The sequence below is a fragment of the Xenopus laevis genome, chromosome 4S (assembly GCF_017654675.1).
Source record: "Xenopus laevis strain J_2021 chromosome 4S, Xenopus_laevis_v10.1, whole genome shotgun sequence".
Lineage (NCBI taxonomy): Eukaryota > Metazoa > Chordata > Amphibia > Anura > Pipidae > Xenopus > Xenopus laevis.
The window spans coordinates 27,220,683-27,234,690 of NC_054378.1; the positions used below are offsets into that span (position 1 = coordinate 27,220,683).

General features: G+C 39.1%; 1 protein-coding gene across 2 annotated transcripts in view; it reads left to right on the top strand.

Moving 5' to 3' along the window:
• Positions 1 to 14,008, top strand: part of LOC108715349 (rho family-interacting cell polarization regulator 1-like) — a 46,936-nt gene that overhangs the window by 4,266 nt on the left and 28,662 nt on the right. For both annotated transcript variants that reach the window (XM_041561095.1, XM_041561094.1), the window contains exons 3-5: positions 3,184 to 3,247; positions 11,993 to 12,036; positions 13,257 to 13,382. In XM_041561095.1, coding sequence (XP_041417029.1) covers positions 3,184 to 3,247; positions 11,993 to 12,036; positions 13,257 to 13,382 — 234 coding nt within the window. The remainder of the gene's footprint in view (positions 1 to 3,183; positions 3,248 to 11,992; positions 12,037 to 13,256; positions 13,383 to 14,008) is intronic.

Here is a 14,008-nt window from a genome sequence, read left to right on the forward strand (position 1 = left end):
GGTTCCTTATGCACAAGACAGGCTTATAGTGTCCCTATATAACATGTTTTTTTCTGTTTACACATAGATGAACTTTATGAAACCTACTGCATTCAGTGTAGGCTTAGGCACGGTGCAAAAAATATGATTACAGCTTATACAACAGCATGCAGCAAAGATGCCAAAAAGAGCCTTGCACAAGCTGGACAATTATAAAAAAATACTCTGAAGTGAGCACAAACAAAACTTTTCCTGTTGCTGCCTTATATTCAAGGCATTACCTAGACTTTTGCTAAGCCAAGCTGCTGGTAGAGAACTCTAGTTTTTAGATGTAATATGTAAGCCTCCTATAAGTTTATCTAATGAAAGGCATTATATTTGCCCAGGTGCAGTAACTCATAGCAGCCAGAGTACAAATGTCTATTATTACTTTTTTTTTTTTTATACTGTTTTTTTATTTTTTCAATGTTTTTCAAATAGTAGGATTCCAGGTATCAAGATAATACAAATATTCAGCATAACAACATTACGGATATAGTTTCAATAAAATTTTCTGGTTCGCGTTGAATTTACAGTTAAGTTGCATAACTTTTACGATGTCGGTATTAGTAGTCCAAGAGCTGTTGGAATAACAATAGGAATGTGCAGCAAGGTAGTTGGTATACATACTTGTGCTACTGTATGAAAGTCTTAGTTTTATAACATAAACAAAATCAGGTAAAAAGGAAAACATGAAAAAAATTAACATAAATAAAATCAGCGCAGACCATTCATGCTTACATGGGTGGCTAAATAGGTTCCTGGTAGCTGTGGTACGGTGGATCCTGGGAGGCAGATATTATTATGTTCCATTTAGAGATGCTATAGCGAGTAATAGGGGGTTATTGCCCATGAAGTGTTCTAAATCATACCAAGTGTATGTCGAAATTTGTTGACTGTCATTTGTCTGATATCTGGGGGCAGATGTAGGATATAGGTGGACCAGATATCGAAGAATTTGTGTATTTGGGTTGTTTTGTTGGCGAATGCTTCCAACCAGTCCATATGGAATAGGAAGTGTAGTTTACTTTTAACTAGTTGTATCGATGGCGCAGTAGTGGCTAACCATTCCAGTAGTATGGCTTTCCTAGATGCTGCAGCCAATCTTTCTGCTAAAGCCTTATTGTCTTTGGTTATCTGTCGTCCTCCTTTAATTTTGCTGAAGAGAGCCCATTCAATGTTGGACTTAAATTTTTGTTTTGTCAGAAGGTACTAGTAATCATGTACTTTTTGCCATAAGGTTTGAATGACTGGGCATACCTAGATACAATGGAGAAAAGAGGCCTCTTTGTCTTGGCATCTTAAACATGCAGGGTTGGCCAGCTGACCCATTTTAAATCTTCGTAGTGGAGTTAAGTAGGATTGATGTAAGATTTGTAGGGCCATCATTTGGTATTGGCTGGAAGGGGTGATCCTCATAGCATATGAGTGGAATTTATAGATATCAAGAGCGTTATCATTTGGAATGGAGTTAGCCCAGTTCCTAAGAGATTTGTCACCAATGGAGGGATCTAGGTTATTTCTGATAACTAAGAAATAAGTGCGGTTGAGTAGAAATTACTGTCTCCTTTCCATATATGATTTAGGGGATTAGAGAGATCTTGCTCTGTCATATTGCATAGAACCTTTCTCGCACAGTGAATGGCTTGTGTGAGATAAAATTGTTGGGTATGGAGAAAAGGGAATTTGGTGGTTGCTTCTGCTAGCGTCATGGGGGTAAGGTTTTTAGTTAGTATGTCTCTGATACAATGTAATCCACCCTGTTTCCATTTTGAGAAGATACTTGTCATGAGGCCACTGGGAAATTTTATTATTATAATATATAATTTATAATTTCTTTATTACCTGTCCATGGCAGCTATAAGCATAGATTTGGCGTGGTCTTGTGTCTATGTCTGACATTGCGCCAGGCTCTATAGGTGTGAATGAATAATGGTTTTGTCTTATGAGTGTTTCTTAATTCATTAGGCTGTAAATGAAGTAAGGAGTTGATATGTGGCATTCCCATAAGGTTGTATTCAATTTCTATATTGTTATATGTGGCTTTATTATAGCTCCAATCTCCGATGTGGCGTAGGAGATCAGCTTCATTGTAGTATTGTATATTGGGAAAATGAATGCCTCCGCTGGTCTTTTGTTGTTGAAGTTTATACATTGCAATCCAAGGTCTTTTTTCTGCTCATATGCATTCCCGGAATATTATATTTGTTAATTTATGATCTTTGTGTTTAAAGTAGTATGGCAGCATCTGTATTTTATATAGTAGTTTGGGGGAAGTATATAATTTTAATAAGGTATGCTCTGCCCAGGAAGGTTAGGTTGGCTGTCTTCAATTTGGCTAAGTCTTGTTGTATATCTAGAATGGTTTGGCTAATGTTTAGTTTGTATGTGTCTATGTGATGGTTTGTAAATTTGATGCCTAGGCATGTGATATGGTGTGAGGCCTTTTTAAAGGGGAAGCTGTAGTTCCAATCAGAGTTTGCCGATGAATAATAATATGTTGTCTGCAAATGCAACGATTTTGTGATGTAGGTGTCCTATAGCTTGCCCTTGGAATGATGGGTTTTGTGATAGAGGTCAGAGTAGTGGATCAAGTGCCATGTTGAAGAAGAGAGGAGAGGACAGCCTTGTCTGGTGCCTTTTTGAATGGGAAAGCGGTCTGAGTTATCTAATGCCTTATCTGCATCAAAATTGACTAGGATGCCGTATTTGCATTTTTTATGTTGTGAAGATATATGGAAGCTAGGTTTTGTCTTGCAGTTCTAACTGAGTGGTGGCCCTTTGTGAAACCCAGTTGGCAAGGGGATAAAATCATGGGTAGTACTATTTGTAGTCTATCTGCCATAATATAAGATAGAATTTTAAGATCTTGGTTAAGCACTGAGATGGGGCGGTAGGATTGTGCTATTATTACTTTTTACTCCACCTAAATCTTTTCCCCATGGCTGCACTGATGGTGTCTCCTGTTATAGTTGGTTGATGCCAACATTAGTTAGCAAATAAATGCATAGGCATTTACTAACGTTTGGGTGCATATTTATATATTCTGAATTGTTAATCGTCATTTTATACCAAAACTTTTTTCAATACAAGTCTACTTTCCTCAAAAACCCCAAACAAAATCATAATCACTAAATGTGGATATTTCTTTTTTTGTCTTCTCAGAACATGTGTGTACTTGAGAATGACTTTGAAAACCAACTAGGCGAGTTTCACATTAAATTCAAAGGTGAGAATTTAACTATGCTTATAAGGTATAAAGTATAAAATATAAAGTAATTTTTCACAAACATGCTAACACATGCTCTTATTTCCGCAGATAAATGTATACACAAAAAGGAATTCCACTTTTTTTTTTGCTGCCCAAATTCTTTTCCTTTTGACATCAGTAGCTTATGCCAGCCCTAGATTGGTGTAAATATGGCATAACTTAAAATATGGGGAACTTATCTACCTAATACATCTTCTAGGTGTCTACTTTTGAGGTTAAACAGACTAAATTTTCAATCACAGCACCCGGTACTCATTGACTGGATCATGGAAAAGCATATTTCTCACAAAATTAGATTACATCCATATTCAGGACCCACTGATGTAGTCAATATCATCAGGGGCGATCCTGGCCCCTCCGCCGCTTGAGGCAGCAGCAGTTGCTGCTGCCCCCCTCCCCCAGAAATTCGCTGTTAAAGTACCAGGAGCAGCATTTTTGCTGCCCCTGGTACCTAGTGGGGCACTGCCGCCTGAGGCGACAGCCTCAACTCGCCTCATTGGCGAAGCACCCCTGAATATCTTAATCAATCATTAATAAGTTAATCAATCATCTTTATGGAGTAGCATATACATTAGGTTTCCCTCTATAATAATTTTACCTCAAGGTTATTTGGTTCTTCTTTCACTTCTTTCAATATTAACCATCCTAGTTGAGAGACTGGTTACTTGCTGACATAGGTAGACTTTGTCCTTGGATTAATAATGGCACTATGATGTTCATTAAGTCTTGCTTTTCATGATAATGGTTTTCCCTACTTAGTCCATCTTGCATGAACATTTAAAAAAAAAACTAAAAAAAACAAATGCATTACTGGAAGTACAGGAATTGTATCTTTTGAGTTAAAACTAGGTCCCCTGCAATGGAGTTCATACCACAACATTTTTGATAACGCAGAAATTTCTGTCTTCATTTCTACCTGGGTTGGACGTCCCATTTTTTGCCTCTCTGTTATGTAAAAAATTAATATTCTGTAGATGCTTTGAGGGATTGTTTAGCAGTATAAACCAATATTTATCAATAAACCTTACATAACTATTTAGTTTGGGTATCATGCTTGGCATCCAATGGTATTTTTTTGTAATTTTTATTTTTAAATGTTATAATTCTTCAGTAAGGTTTCACATGAAATCTGCCCATTCACTGTTTGGCCTTTCCCACAAGTCTCTCAGGGTACCCTTTGTTTCTAAAGCTATTGAGCACCCCTTCACTCAACTCCTCATAATTTGAGGTAATGTGCATGTACCACATAAGTTGACTTTTGGTGAGACCCCTTTTGGTATTAGTGGGATGAAAATTTTTATAGATTAACATGTTATTTTATCCACAGGCTTATAAAGTAAGGTAAGTTATGGATAGTGCATTACACTCAGAAAACTATAATAGCCTATTCATTGAACCCCTCCACAGAAACCACATATCTGCTGTACCAAATATATGTTGGGAAAATAGGGTACTGTACAGTAATGAAAGTAATGGGTAATGGGTAAAAGCACATCATCCCTACCACTGAATAATGTGAGATCAGTTAGTTTCTCTAACACACTGTTCGAAAAGAACTGCATAAAAGCACCCCAAGCACAGGGTGGGAACTGACAACCCAAGCACATCATATTGTGAGAACCAGTGGTTTGAGGCACCACAAGCACATAATAAACAGTGAAAGGCCGTGGGTACTGACACTCAGTCACATTATACACAATAAGAGACAATGTTTAATTAATAGGGGAGGTGGATTTGACACTTGAGACTTTTTTCAGGATGCCCCCCCCCCCTATTCTGATGTCCCATGTACCCTCCTATTTTTACCCTTTTGCTCTCTTACTAGTTACTCATCTACAGGTGCCACTACAGTGTTCTTTTTTATTTGCACCTTACAGGTCCATTTTCATTTTTAGTAGCAACCTTGCATTTTGGTCCCCCCCAGGATTGCTACCTGTCTGGATTTAACCCGGACAGCCCGGTTTTTGGAAGGGCTGCCCAAGTGCCTGTCCAGATTTCCAAATTAGGAAATGGCATGGTGATCAGCCAATCCCTGATCGCCAGGTCATCAGTCCTGCCCCTTACATCACCGATATGCCCCCGAATTCACCCACCATGCCCCAAAGTCACCCGTCTTGCCCCCCCCGTGTCACCGGCCTGCCCCCTGCCAGTTTTCCCCAAACAAAAAAATGTGGCAACCCTATTGTCCCCCACCCCAATCTTTATGTTTCTCTAACCTGATATGCATGCTCTAATTTTTGTACTGTTTCTACACTGAAGGGGCAGAAGGGCATAAAAACAAACCCCGAGAGTAAAGAAAAAAGGTACCTGGGTGCTGGCTAGGGTTGCCACCCGGCCGGTATTTTACCGGCCAAGGCCGGGGCCGGTATTACAAATTTACCGCCAATGTAGCTACCGGTAAATTTGTAATACGTTTAAAAGGAGCCCTCGGCCTGCCCCCAATCCCCTGGAACATCCCCTGGAACATCCCCTGGAACTTACCTTTACTCTTACTCCTTCTAGCCTCCGTGGTGTCCGTGTCGTGGCCCCGCCCCTTTTGATGTCACGGCCCGCCCCTTTGTGTACCCGCCCCCCAGCAGCCGGTAAAAGATGTTTAAAAAAGTGGCATTATTACTGGCCCTGACACTAATAATGGTTGATGGGAGGATGAGAGGAATAGTTTATCTGATTTTTATTAGCATTTTTATTAGCAAATACCGTACTGGCCCAGTGTCAGGGGCAGACCCACACGTGCTCCACAATAGGTGCAGCCGTACAAGCAGCATCTCCCTGCAGATCCGGATCGAACCTGTTGGATTACAGGAACTTTCCAGGAACTTTAACACAAATGGATCTCCCCCGAGAGCTGCAACTAACACCGCAACAGCAGATAAATAAGCTAAATAAGTGCTACATTTATTGCTTTACAAATTGATTCTACCCTTCTCTCACTCACAGCTGATGTAAGATTACAACTCTCAGTATCCTAAGCGAAAGATTCTGGGAGTTGTAGTTCATGACAAGTAAGTTGTCTATTGTAATATTGTTCTCCCAGTTGAGTAACAGTATGTGGAATAATTGAATTAATTTTAGCAGCTAGGGTAACACAGAGGGGAAAATTTACTAAAGGGTGAAGTGGCTAACGCCCGCGTGATGTCATTTTCGGCACTTTGCCGATTTACTAACGGTAGCTGGCGTAATTTTGCTGGCGTAATTTCGCCAAGGAGATAGACTCTGGCGCAACTTGGCAATCTAATTTTCGGTCTGGTGAAAGAGTGTTACTATGCAAATTCACTAAGTTTTTGATTTTACTGATCGTTACCGATAGCGCCCGACTTGCCTTCGCCCCTTTAGACCAGTCGAAGTGCAATAGAGTAGGTAGTTCCTCAAAAAAAGGAACACTGCTGTTTTTTCATATTTAAAGGGTGATAGACTGAAAAAGATCATAATTTTTTTTTGGGGTACCCTCCTTCCCCCCTACATTTGCTAACATATGGCACCTAAACTATACTGTGGGCACATGTGTAGGGCATTATAACAACTTTATATAAGTTTATTAAGGTTCCCTGGCCTTGTGTAGTGTAATGTATTTGCTGCAGCATATATGGCCATTGTACTTTAACTGCACGCCGTATGCTAATTAGCCATCGCTAGCGTAACTACAAACTGCTGAGCGTAATTTCACTAGCGTAATTTTGCCAGCGTTTAGTACCCTGTTGCAACTTCGGATCTTCGTGAATTAGTGTTGTCCAGGCGAATTTACGCCTGGCGAAGTGACGCGAGGTGCGCAAAGCCATCGCTCGCTAATTTTCACCGGTCAGTGAATTTGCCCCAGATTGTGCATTCCTTTGCAGACCACGGATGTCTTAGAGAATGTTTGTCAATTGAATATCATGTTATATTTAGTTCATGCACGGGTATCAGGCTTGCCAATGGTACCCACCCACTGAAGGGAATTTGGCAGATGCAGGAATTAGCAACTGCTTGTGAACATGTGACCATTTATTTATAGAGCGCAAAATAGATATGGTTTGTATCTCAGATCTGCAGCTGTCAGATAAATCTGCCACCAGACATCTGTTTAGGGTTCCAAGGGTGAAATCAGGGGTTTCCTTTGTCACCTTCTCTGCTTAATGAGGAAAGGAATATGTTCCTGCATAGCCAGATGACAGAGTGCCAGCAGAATTTCACATTTTGGTTACGCGTAATGCCAGCCGTTTTTAAGCATTTTGTGCTCTCTCACTTTAGAGGCATTTTCTGAGGGGAAACCTATAGTTTACCTAGGAAAACTATACATTGTTTTTTTCGGTAGAAACTGAGCTTTCTTAATCTGCCTGAGTTTTCATGTATTTCCACCTGTGCAAAAAAAATTATAGTGCTAAATACCAAATAAAAATTACCATTTTTCATCGTATATCAATTTATACCAGAAAAATATTTCATTTTACGGATGACAATCCAACTGATTTGGAAATCCTTATGTCTCTCGAACGTGCCAATACCAGATATGTATAGTTTTAGGGAGATTTAGGACTTCTGTACAGCAAAAACTCCCGGCAGTATATTACCGAATTTGGAAAGCACTAAGGCAGAAAATGGCATGCTTTAGATTCCAAGGCAAAAAATCCTGAAACCGTAGGTTTACCCCAGAAAACCATACATTTTTGAAAAGTACACATTCTGCCGATTACAAAATGGGTAACTATGACTCTCTACTCCCAACTACCAAACATAAAAGCTTGTCTGAACATAGCGGTTTTTCAAAAAAAAATTCAAAATTCTGAAAAATCATTTCAAAGGTTTTATTTTGCTGCTCCGCATATCCCAAACTATATTAGGTACCAAGAAAAAGCACCTGAAATATGATTGCCAGGGGTCCACTGAACAGTTTGATACCCATTATGCATAGGTTTACCAAAGTATCTGGCATTTCGAGACACCAATATGAAGTTAGCACATCCAGCTACTGAGAAATCAACACATTGACTGCATTTTTTGTGGGGTAAAAACACAGAAATATATGTTTACCCTCCAAACCCATATATTTTTGGAAAGTACACATTCTACAGAATCTAAAATGGGTACCCATCCCTTTCTGCTCCAAACTACTGAGTCGCAAGGCTTTCCCAAAATTGTCGGTTTTGGTGAAATATCTGAAAATTGCTTTAAAGCTTCAACTTCTCAGCACCATATCACCCATGTATCGTTACGCACCAAGAAAAAGCACCCTAAATATGATTGCCAGGGTTCCTCCAAACAGTTTGGTGGCCATTGTTCATAGGTTTACCAAAGTATCTGGCATTTAGAGGCCTCAAAATGAAGTTAGCGCATACAAATAGTCCTGTGGGTAACTTCATCTAATGAGAAATCAACACATTGACTGCATTTTTGTGGGGTAAAAACACAGAAATATATGTTTACCCCCCAAACCCATATATTTTTGGAAAGTACACATTCTACTGAATCTAAAATGGGTACCCATGCCTTTCTGCTCCAAACTACTGAGTCGCAAGGCTTTCCCAAAATTGTCGCTTTTGGTGAAATATCTGAAAATTGCCTCAAACCTTCACCTTCCCAGCACCATATCACCCATGTATCATTACGTATCACAAAAAAGCACCCAAATTGTGATTGCCAGGGGTCTTCCAAACAGTTTGGTGCCCACTGTGCATAGGTTTACCAAAGTATCTGGCATTTAGAGGCCCCAAAATGAAGTTAGCGCATACAAACAGTCCCGTGGGTAACCAGCTAATGAAAAATCAACACATTGACTGCATTTTGTGTGGGGTAAAAACACAGAAATATATGTTTACCCCCCAAAACCCATATATTTTTGGAAAGTACACATTCTACCGAATCTAAAATGGGTACCCATGCCTTTCTGCTCCAAACTACTGAGTCGCAAGGCTTTCCCACAATTGTCGGTTTTGGTAAAATATCTGAAAATTGCCTCAAAGCTTCAACTTCTCAGCACCATATCACCCATGTATCGTTATGCACCAAGAAAAAGCACCCTAAATATGATTGCCAGGGTTCCTCCGAACAGTTTGGTGGCCATTGTTCATAGGTTTAACAAAGTATCTGGCATTTAGAGGCCCCAAAATGAAGTTAGCGCATACAAATAGTCCTGTGGGTAACCAGCTAATGAAAGATCAACACATTGACTGCATTTTTGTGGGGTAAAAACACAGAAATATATGTTTACCCCCCAAACCCATACATTTTTGGAAAGTACACATTCTACAGAATCTAAAATGGGTACCCATGCCTTATTGCTCCAAACTACTGAGTCGCAAGGCTTTCCCAAAATTGGCGGTTTTTGTGAAATACCTGAAAATTGCCTCAATGCTTCAACTTTCCAGCATCATATCGCCCATGTATCATTACCAGCATAAAGCATCCTAAATATAAACATAGGGGTCTACTAAACAGTTTGATGCCCAATGTGCATAGATATACCAAACTATGTGGCGCACAGAGACCCCCAAATGACAATAGTGTATATACATTTTCACAGCTGACGCGCTGGCTGCTGCAATATAAGCACCTGGTGTGTGTATTATGCGACATTAGACCCCCCCCAGAGACCCCAGAAAACCATATATTTTCAGAAAGTACACATTCTGACGAATCCAATATGGGTAAATAAGTGTTTCTACTGCAAACTGCCAAACTACAAAGCAATGCTGAACATAACGGTTTTTATCAAATTTCTGAAAATCGTCAGAAAGCTTGAATTTTACCCCATTATATGCCCCACATTTCGTAACTTATCAGCATAAAACATCCTAAATATGAACGCCAGGTGTCTACTGAACACTTTGATGCCCAATATGCATAGATATACCAAACTATGTGGGGCACAGAGACCCAAACAAAATAAGGCAGTAAAGAGTGAAATGCAAAAAAATCCAATAAAACCACAAAAATCAATGTTTTTTTTCCAGACTAGTTATCGGCCGTCAGAATCACAGTTTGAATATTTTAGCTGGGCCAAACAGGTTATACTGATAGAAAGAAGTGAACACAACATATGCAGAGCTGAAAATGCAATAAAATGGCTAAAAATTCAATAAAATGGCTAAAAATACACCAAAATACCCAAAATTGCAATATAATCACCGAAATAACATACAAAAGGTATTGCACAGTACGGTTAGCGAATACGCTATTCGTAATGGCAATAAAACATTTTTTTCAGCCAAAAAAAGACGATGCGATAAGAAAAAAAAAAAGCCACAATGCCATGCGTGTGCGTGTGTACAATTGGTAAATTACGTTATGTGCGCGTGTGTGTGAGTGCAGTGAGTGTAAGTGACCCCCCAATCCCCAAAAATGTATGTGTAAGTGTGAATCTAAGTGTGTATTACTGTAATAAGTGTGTGTTGGTGTGTTTGTGAGTGTAATTGTTGCACTAACCTGAAAAAGTTGCTGGAGACTGTTGCAGACGATCTGGAAGGGCCCCAGGAAGACATGCGACGTGATTCCTGTCCCTGTGCTGTGGGGGCGGAGCTGATTGTGGCAGTGTAGGCTGCAGCAGCAGGACACGTAAGTGACACGTACCTGCTACTGTTTTGGGGCCCCAGGGTGATCGCGCCCAGGGGCCACTCGATCCCCTGCTCTGCTCGTTGCCTAGGGGCAGGGGATCGAGGAGGAACGGAGCGAGCGGCTCTAACAGCCGCTCCTCCGCTCCAGAACCTGGAAGTGCTGCAGAACGTAGAATCTACGTTCTGTGGCATTTCAAGTACCTTTGCCACAGAACGTAGATTCTACAATCTGTGGCATTTAAAAGGTTAATATATATTATTCATATATCACATCCTGATCAGTGTATTGTACACACAGATGACTACTCAGCATAGATAGGTACACATTCAGTTTGGCAATTCCTGTGAAACCTGGCTTACATCAAAAATGATAAGCATGTTTTTCTATCCTCCTAATACACAGGGCCTGGGGTTTTCTGGATAACGAATCTTTAAGTAATTTGGATCTTCATACTTCAAATCTAACTAGAAAATCATGCAAACATTAAATAAACCCAATAGGCTGGTTTTGCTTCCAATAATTATTGATTATATCATAGTTTGGATTGAGTTCGTACAAGGTACTGTTTTATTATTACAGAGAAAAAGGAAATAATTTAAAAAAATTTGGATTATTTGGATAAAATGGAGTCTATGAGAGATGACTTTTCTATAATTTGGAGCTTTGTGGATAACGGGTTTCCTGTTAATGAATCCCATACCTTTAGTATAAATAAAGAAGCAAAAGTTGGTTATATGCCATTTATTGTTTACTAGTAGAACTGAGTACTATAAATGAAGATAATCATGTTCTTGGGAAATGCCACCTGCAGTGGAGAACACTGCAGCACACTCTGTATGATGCAGACACGGTCCCTCCTTTAGTCCAAGAATAAAACTTCCCTTCAGTGGCGCTGCCCAGTGCAGCCTATTTCAGAGTGGGACTAACAGCAACTGTATATAAAGTGGATTTGCCAGCAGGTCATGGAAAGACTCCCTGCCATACTCTGTACTGCTGTACAGTAGTTACGCCACTGGCTGTATTGGGACTTATATCTTGAGGGGGAAAACAGGAAGCAAAGCTTTTTCATTTGTTTTTATATTGTATTTCCTCCTCTTGATACTTTATTATCAGCCAGGTTTGGGAAGGCTTACATTATAAACATTACTTACTTGTGATGTTTTGCTTTTATTTCAGGACTGGCTGGATATGCGAGATTATGTGCGGGAGATAAATATGAAGTAAGTCGTGTAAACCCAAATGCAGAAAACCATAGATTCATTGATTTTCTAGTACAGAAAGAGCACGTTTAGTTTAGAGCAGAATGAAATTCATTAAGGACTTATATATATATTCTTTTAGTGAAAGAACTAGGATGTATTTGAATAAAAGGTCCGAACTGTATTTTGCTTCTTAAAAACTACAATAAATATAGTAACATGTTTAGATCTCCATCACAATTATATGGAATCCTTTCTTGAAAATGATTACAATATCCATCAATAAGATAATTCTTAGTTCTCTTTAAATAAAAGTATATATTTTGGATTTAAAAACCGTTGTGGAAACTGAAGCAACTTCAATAGGTTTGCCCATTGTGGTATATTTTTACAGACTGGAGTCACGTTTTATTGAATTATCACACGGTTTGTTTTTCTTTTTAGTTTATTTTGTTTATTTCACACATGTATATTAGGGTCTCTATTTTGCCTTGAACACGTATTAACGTTCTTGTTATTTAGGAGGTCTAATATAAATATTGCTATATTTATTGGTTAATTTAATTATATGGATTTTTTTGTGTTGGTGTTGCCACACTTCTGTGGGGATGTAATAAATAGTGCACAGCTTCTGCTGTGGTCTAGTCACTTTGCATTGGTCTAGTCACTTATAGCAACCAATCAGAGATATAAGATTATATGCCATATTTGACCAAGCACCCACCTCCGATATAAAATCAAGTTTCACAATATGAACCATTATGGCCAAACACTGTTGTAATCATTTAGTATAGTGTTAATTAGTATAGTGTTAATTATTCACTATATCACTTTTTGCAGTGAAATAGCAGTATCATCTTTCCCTTTCTTGCCAACCAAAGGACTAAAATTATAAAGGGGCAAAATATAAACAAACGTTTAAATCTTTTCCTCCTGTCGACACTACTTATTTATATTTGCATGAGGGGCCAGGACAAAGTAAACCTGTGCCCCCACCTGCTTAAATTCCCCAGATGGGCCCTAAAAAGTAAAGATATGCAATATATAGAATCTTTTTCTGTTTATTTTCCCTACTTTCCTCTATACAGTGGAGTGAAAATATGAATCAATAAATAAAAGTAAGCCATCCCTTTATCACTCCTTATTAGCCAATTCCCAGTGCTATGATATATAAATCCTTGAATTGTGTATGTGATCTTAACATTATAGTAGCTAGTACAGATATGTTATTTGTCTCTCAGATATTAATTAATCACGAAAGACAAACATGGAAGTCACGGGGCTGCATCCACGCAAACGGGAAGCAGTTGTGGGATGGCGAAGAAGTGGTTTTCCTCCCACGTATTGCAGAATGTCTTTCCATGAAGGTAAAAAGGGTTTGTTAATTGAATCTTAACACCTGAATATATGGGAGAGGCATGTTTTACTATTCACACATGTTTATCAACATAAACATATATAGTCGTCTTGTTAAAACATGCTAAGTAAAGTACAATGGAAGTGTAAATGATTTGTTAAATTGCAATACATCAAAAAAGAGAACAGATGCAACAGTTCTAATTATTATGCAATGGCACATACTGCTAGAAAAGTATATTTTTTATGAAAATGGTTTCTTTCGTGTCGCACTCCTGTCACTGGAAACGTGTGGGTTATGTCTATCTTCACCTCTGGAGGCAGGACAGAATAATAAAACTCTTGACCCCTCCCAAGTATATCCAGTCTAGAATCACCTCCCATCCCCAGTTCTTTGTCCTGCCTTGGAGGTGTAGGACAGAAAAATGGTTTCTTTTTTTAGTTGAATTTATTTTCCCTTAACTGAATTTATTTTTCCTGCATAGGAACACAGGATTGGAGGCATGCAGAGCTGTCTCCCAACGCGTGGTGTTTTTCCCACTTTGCAGCAAATGGAGACACCATGAAGCAAGCAACATGGGATTTGGGGACAGACAGAACTGCCCCCCTACGTGGATTTATTCCCTCCTTGCTGGCA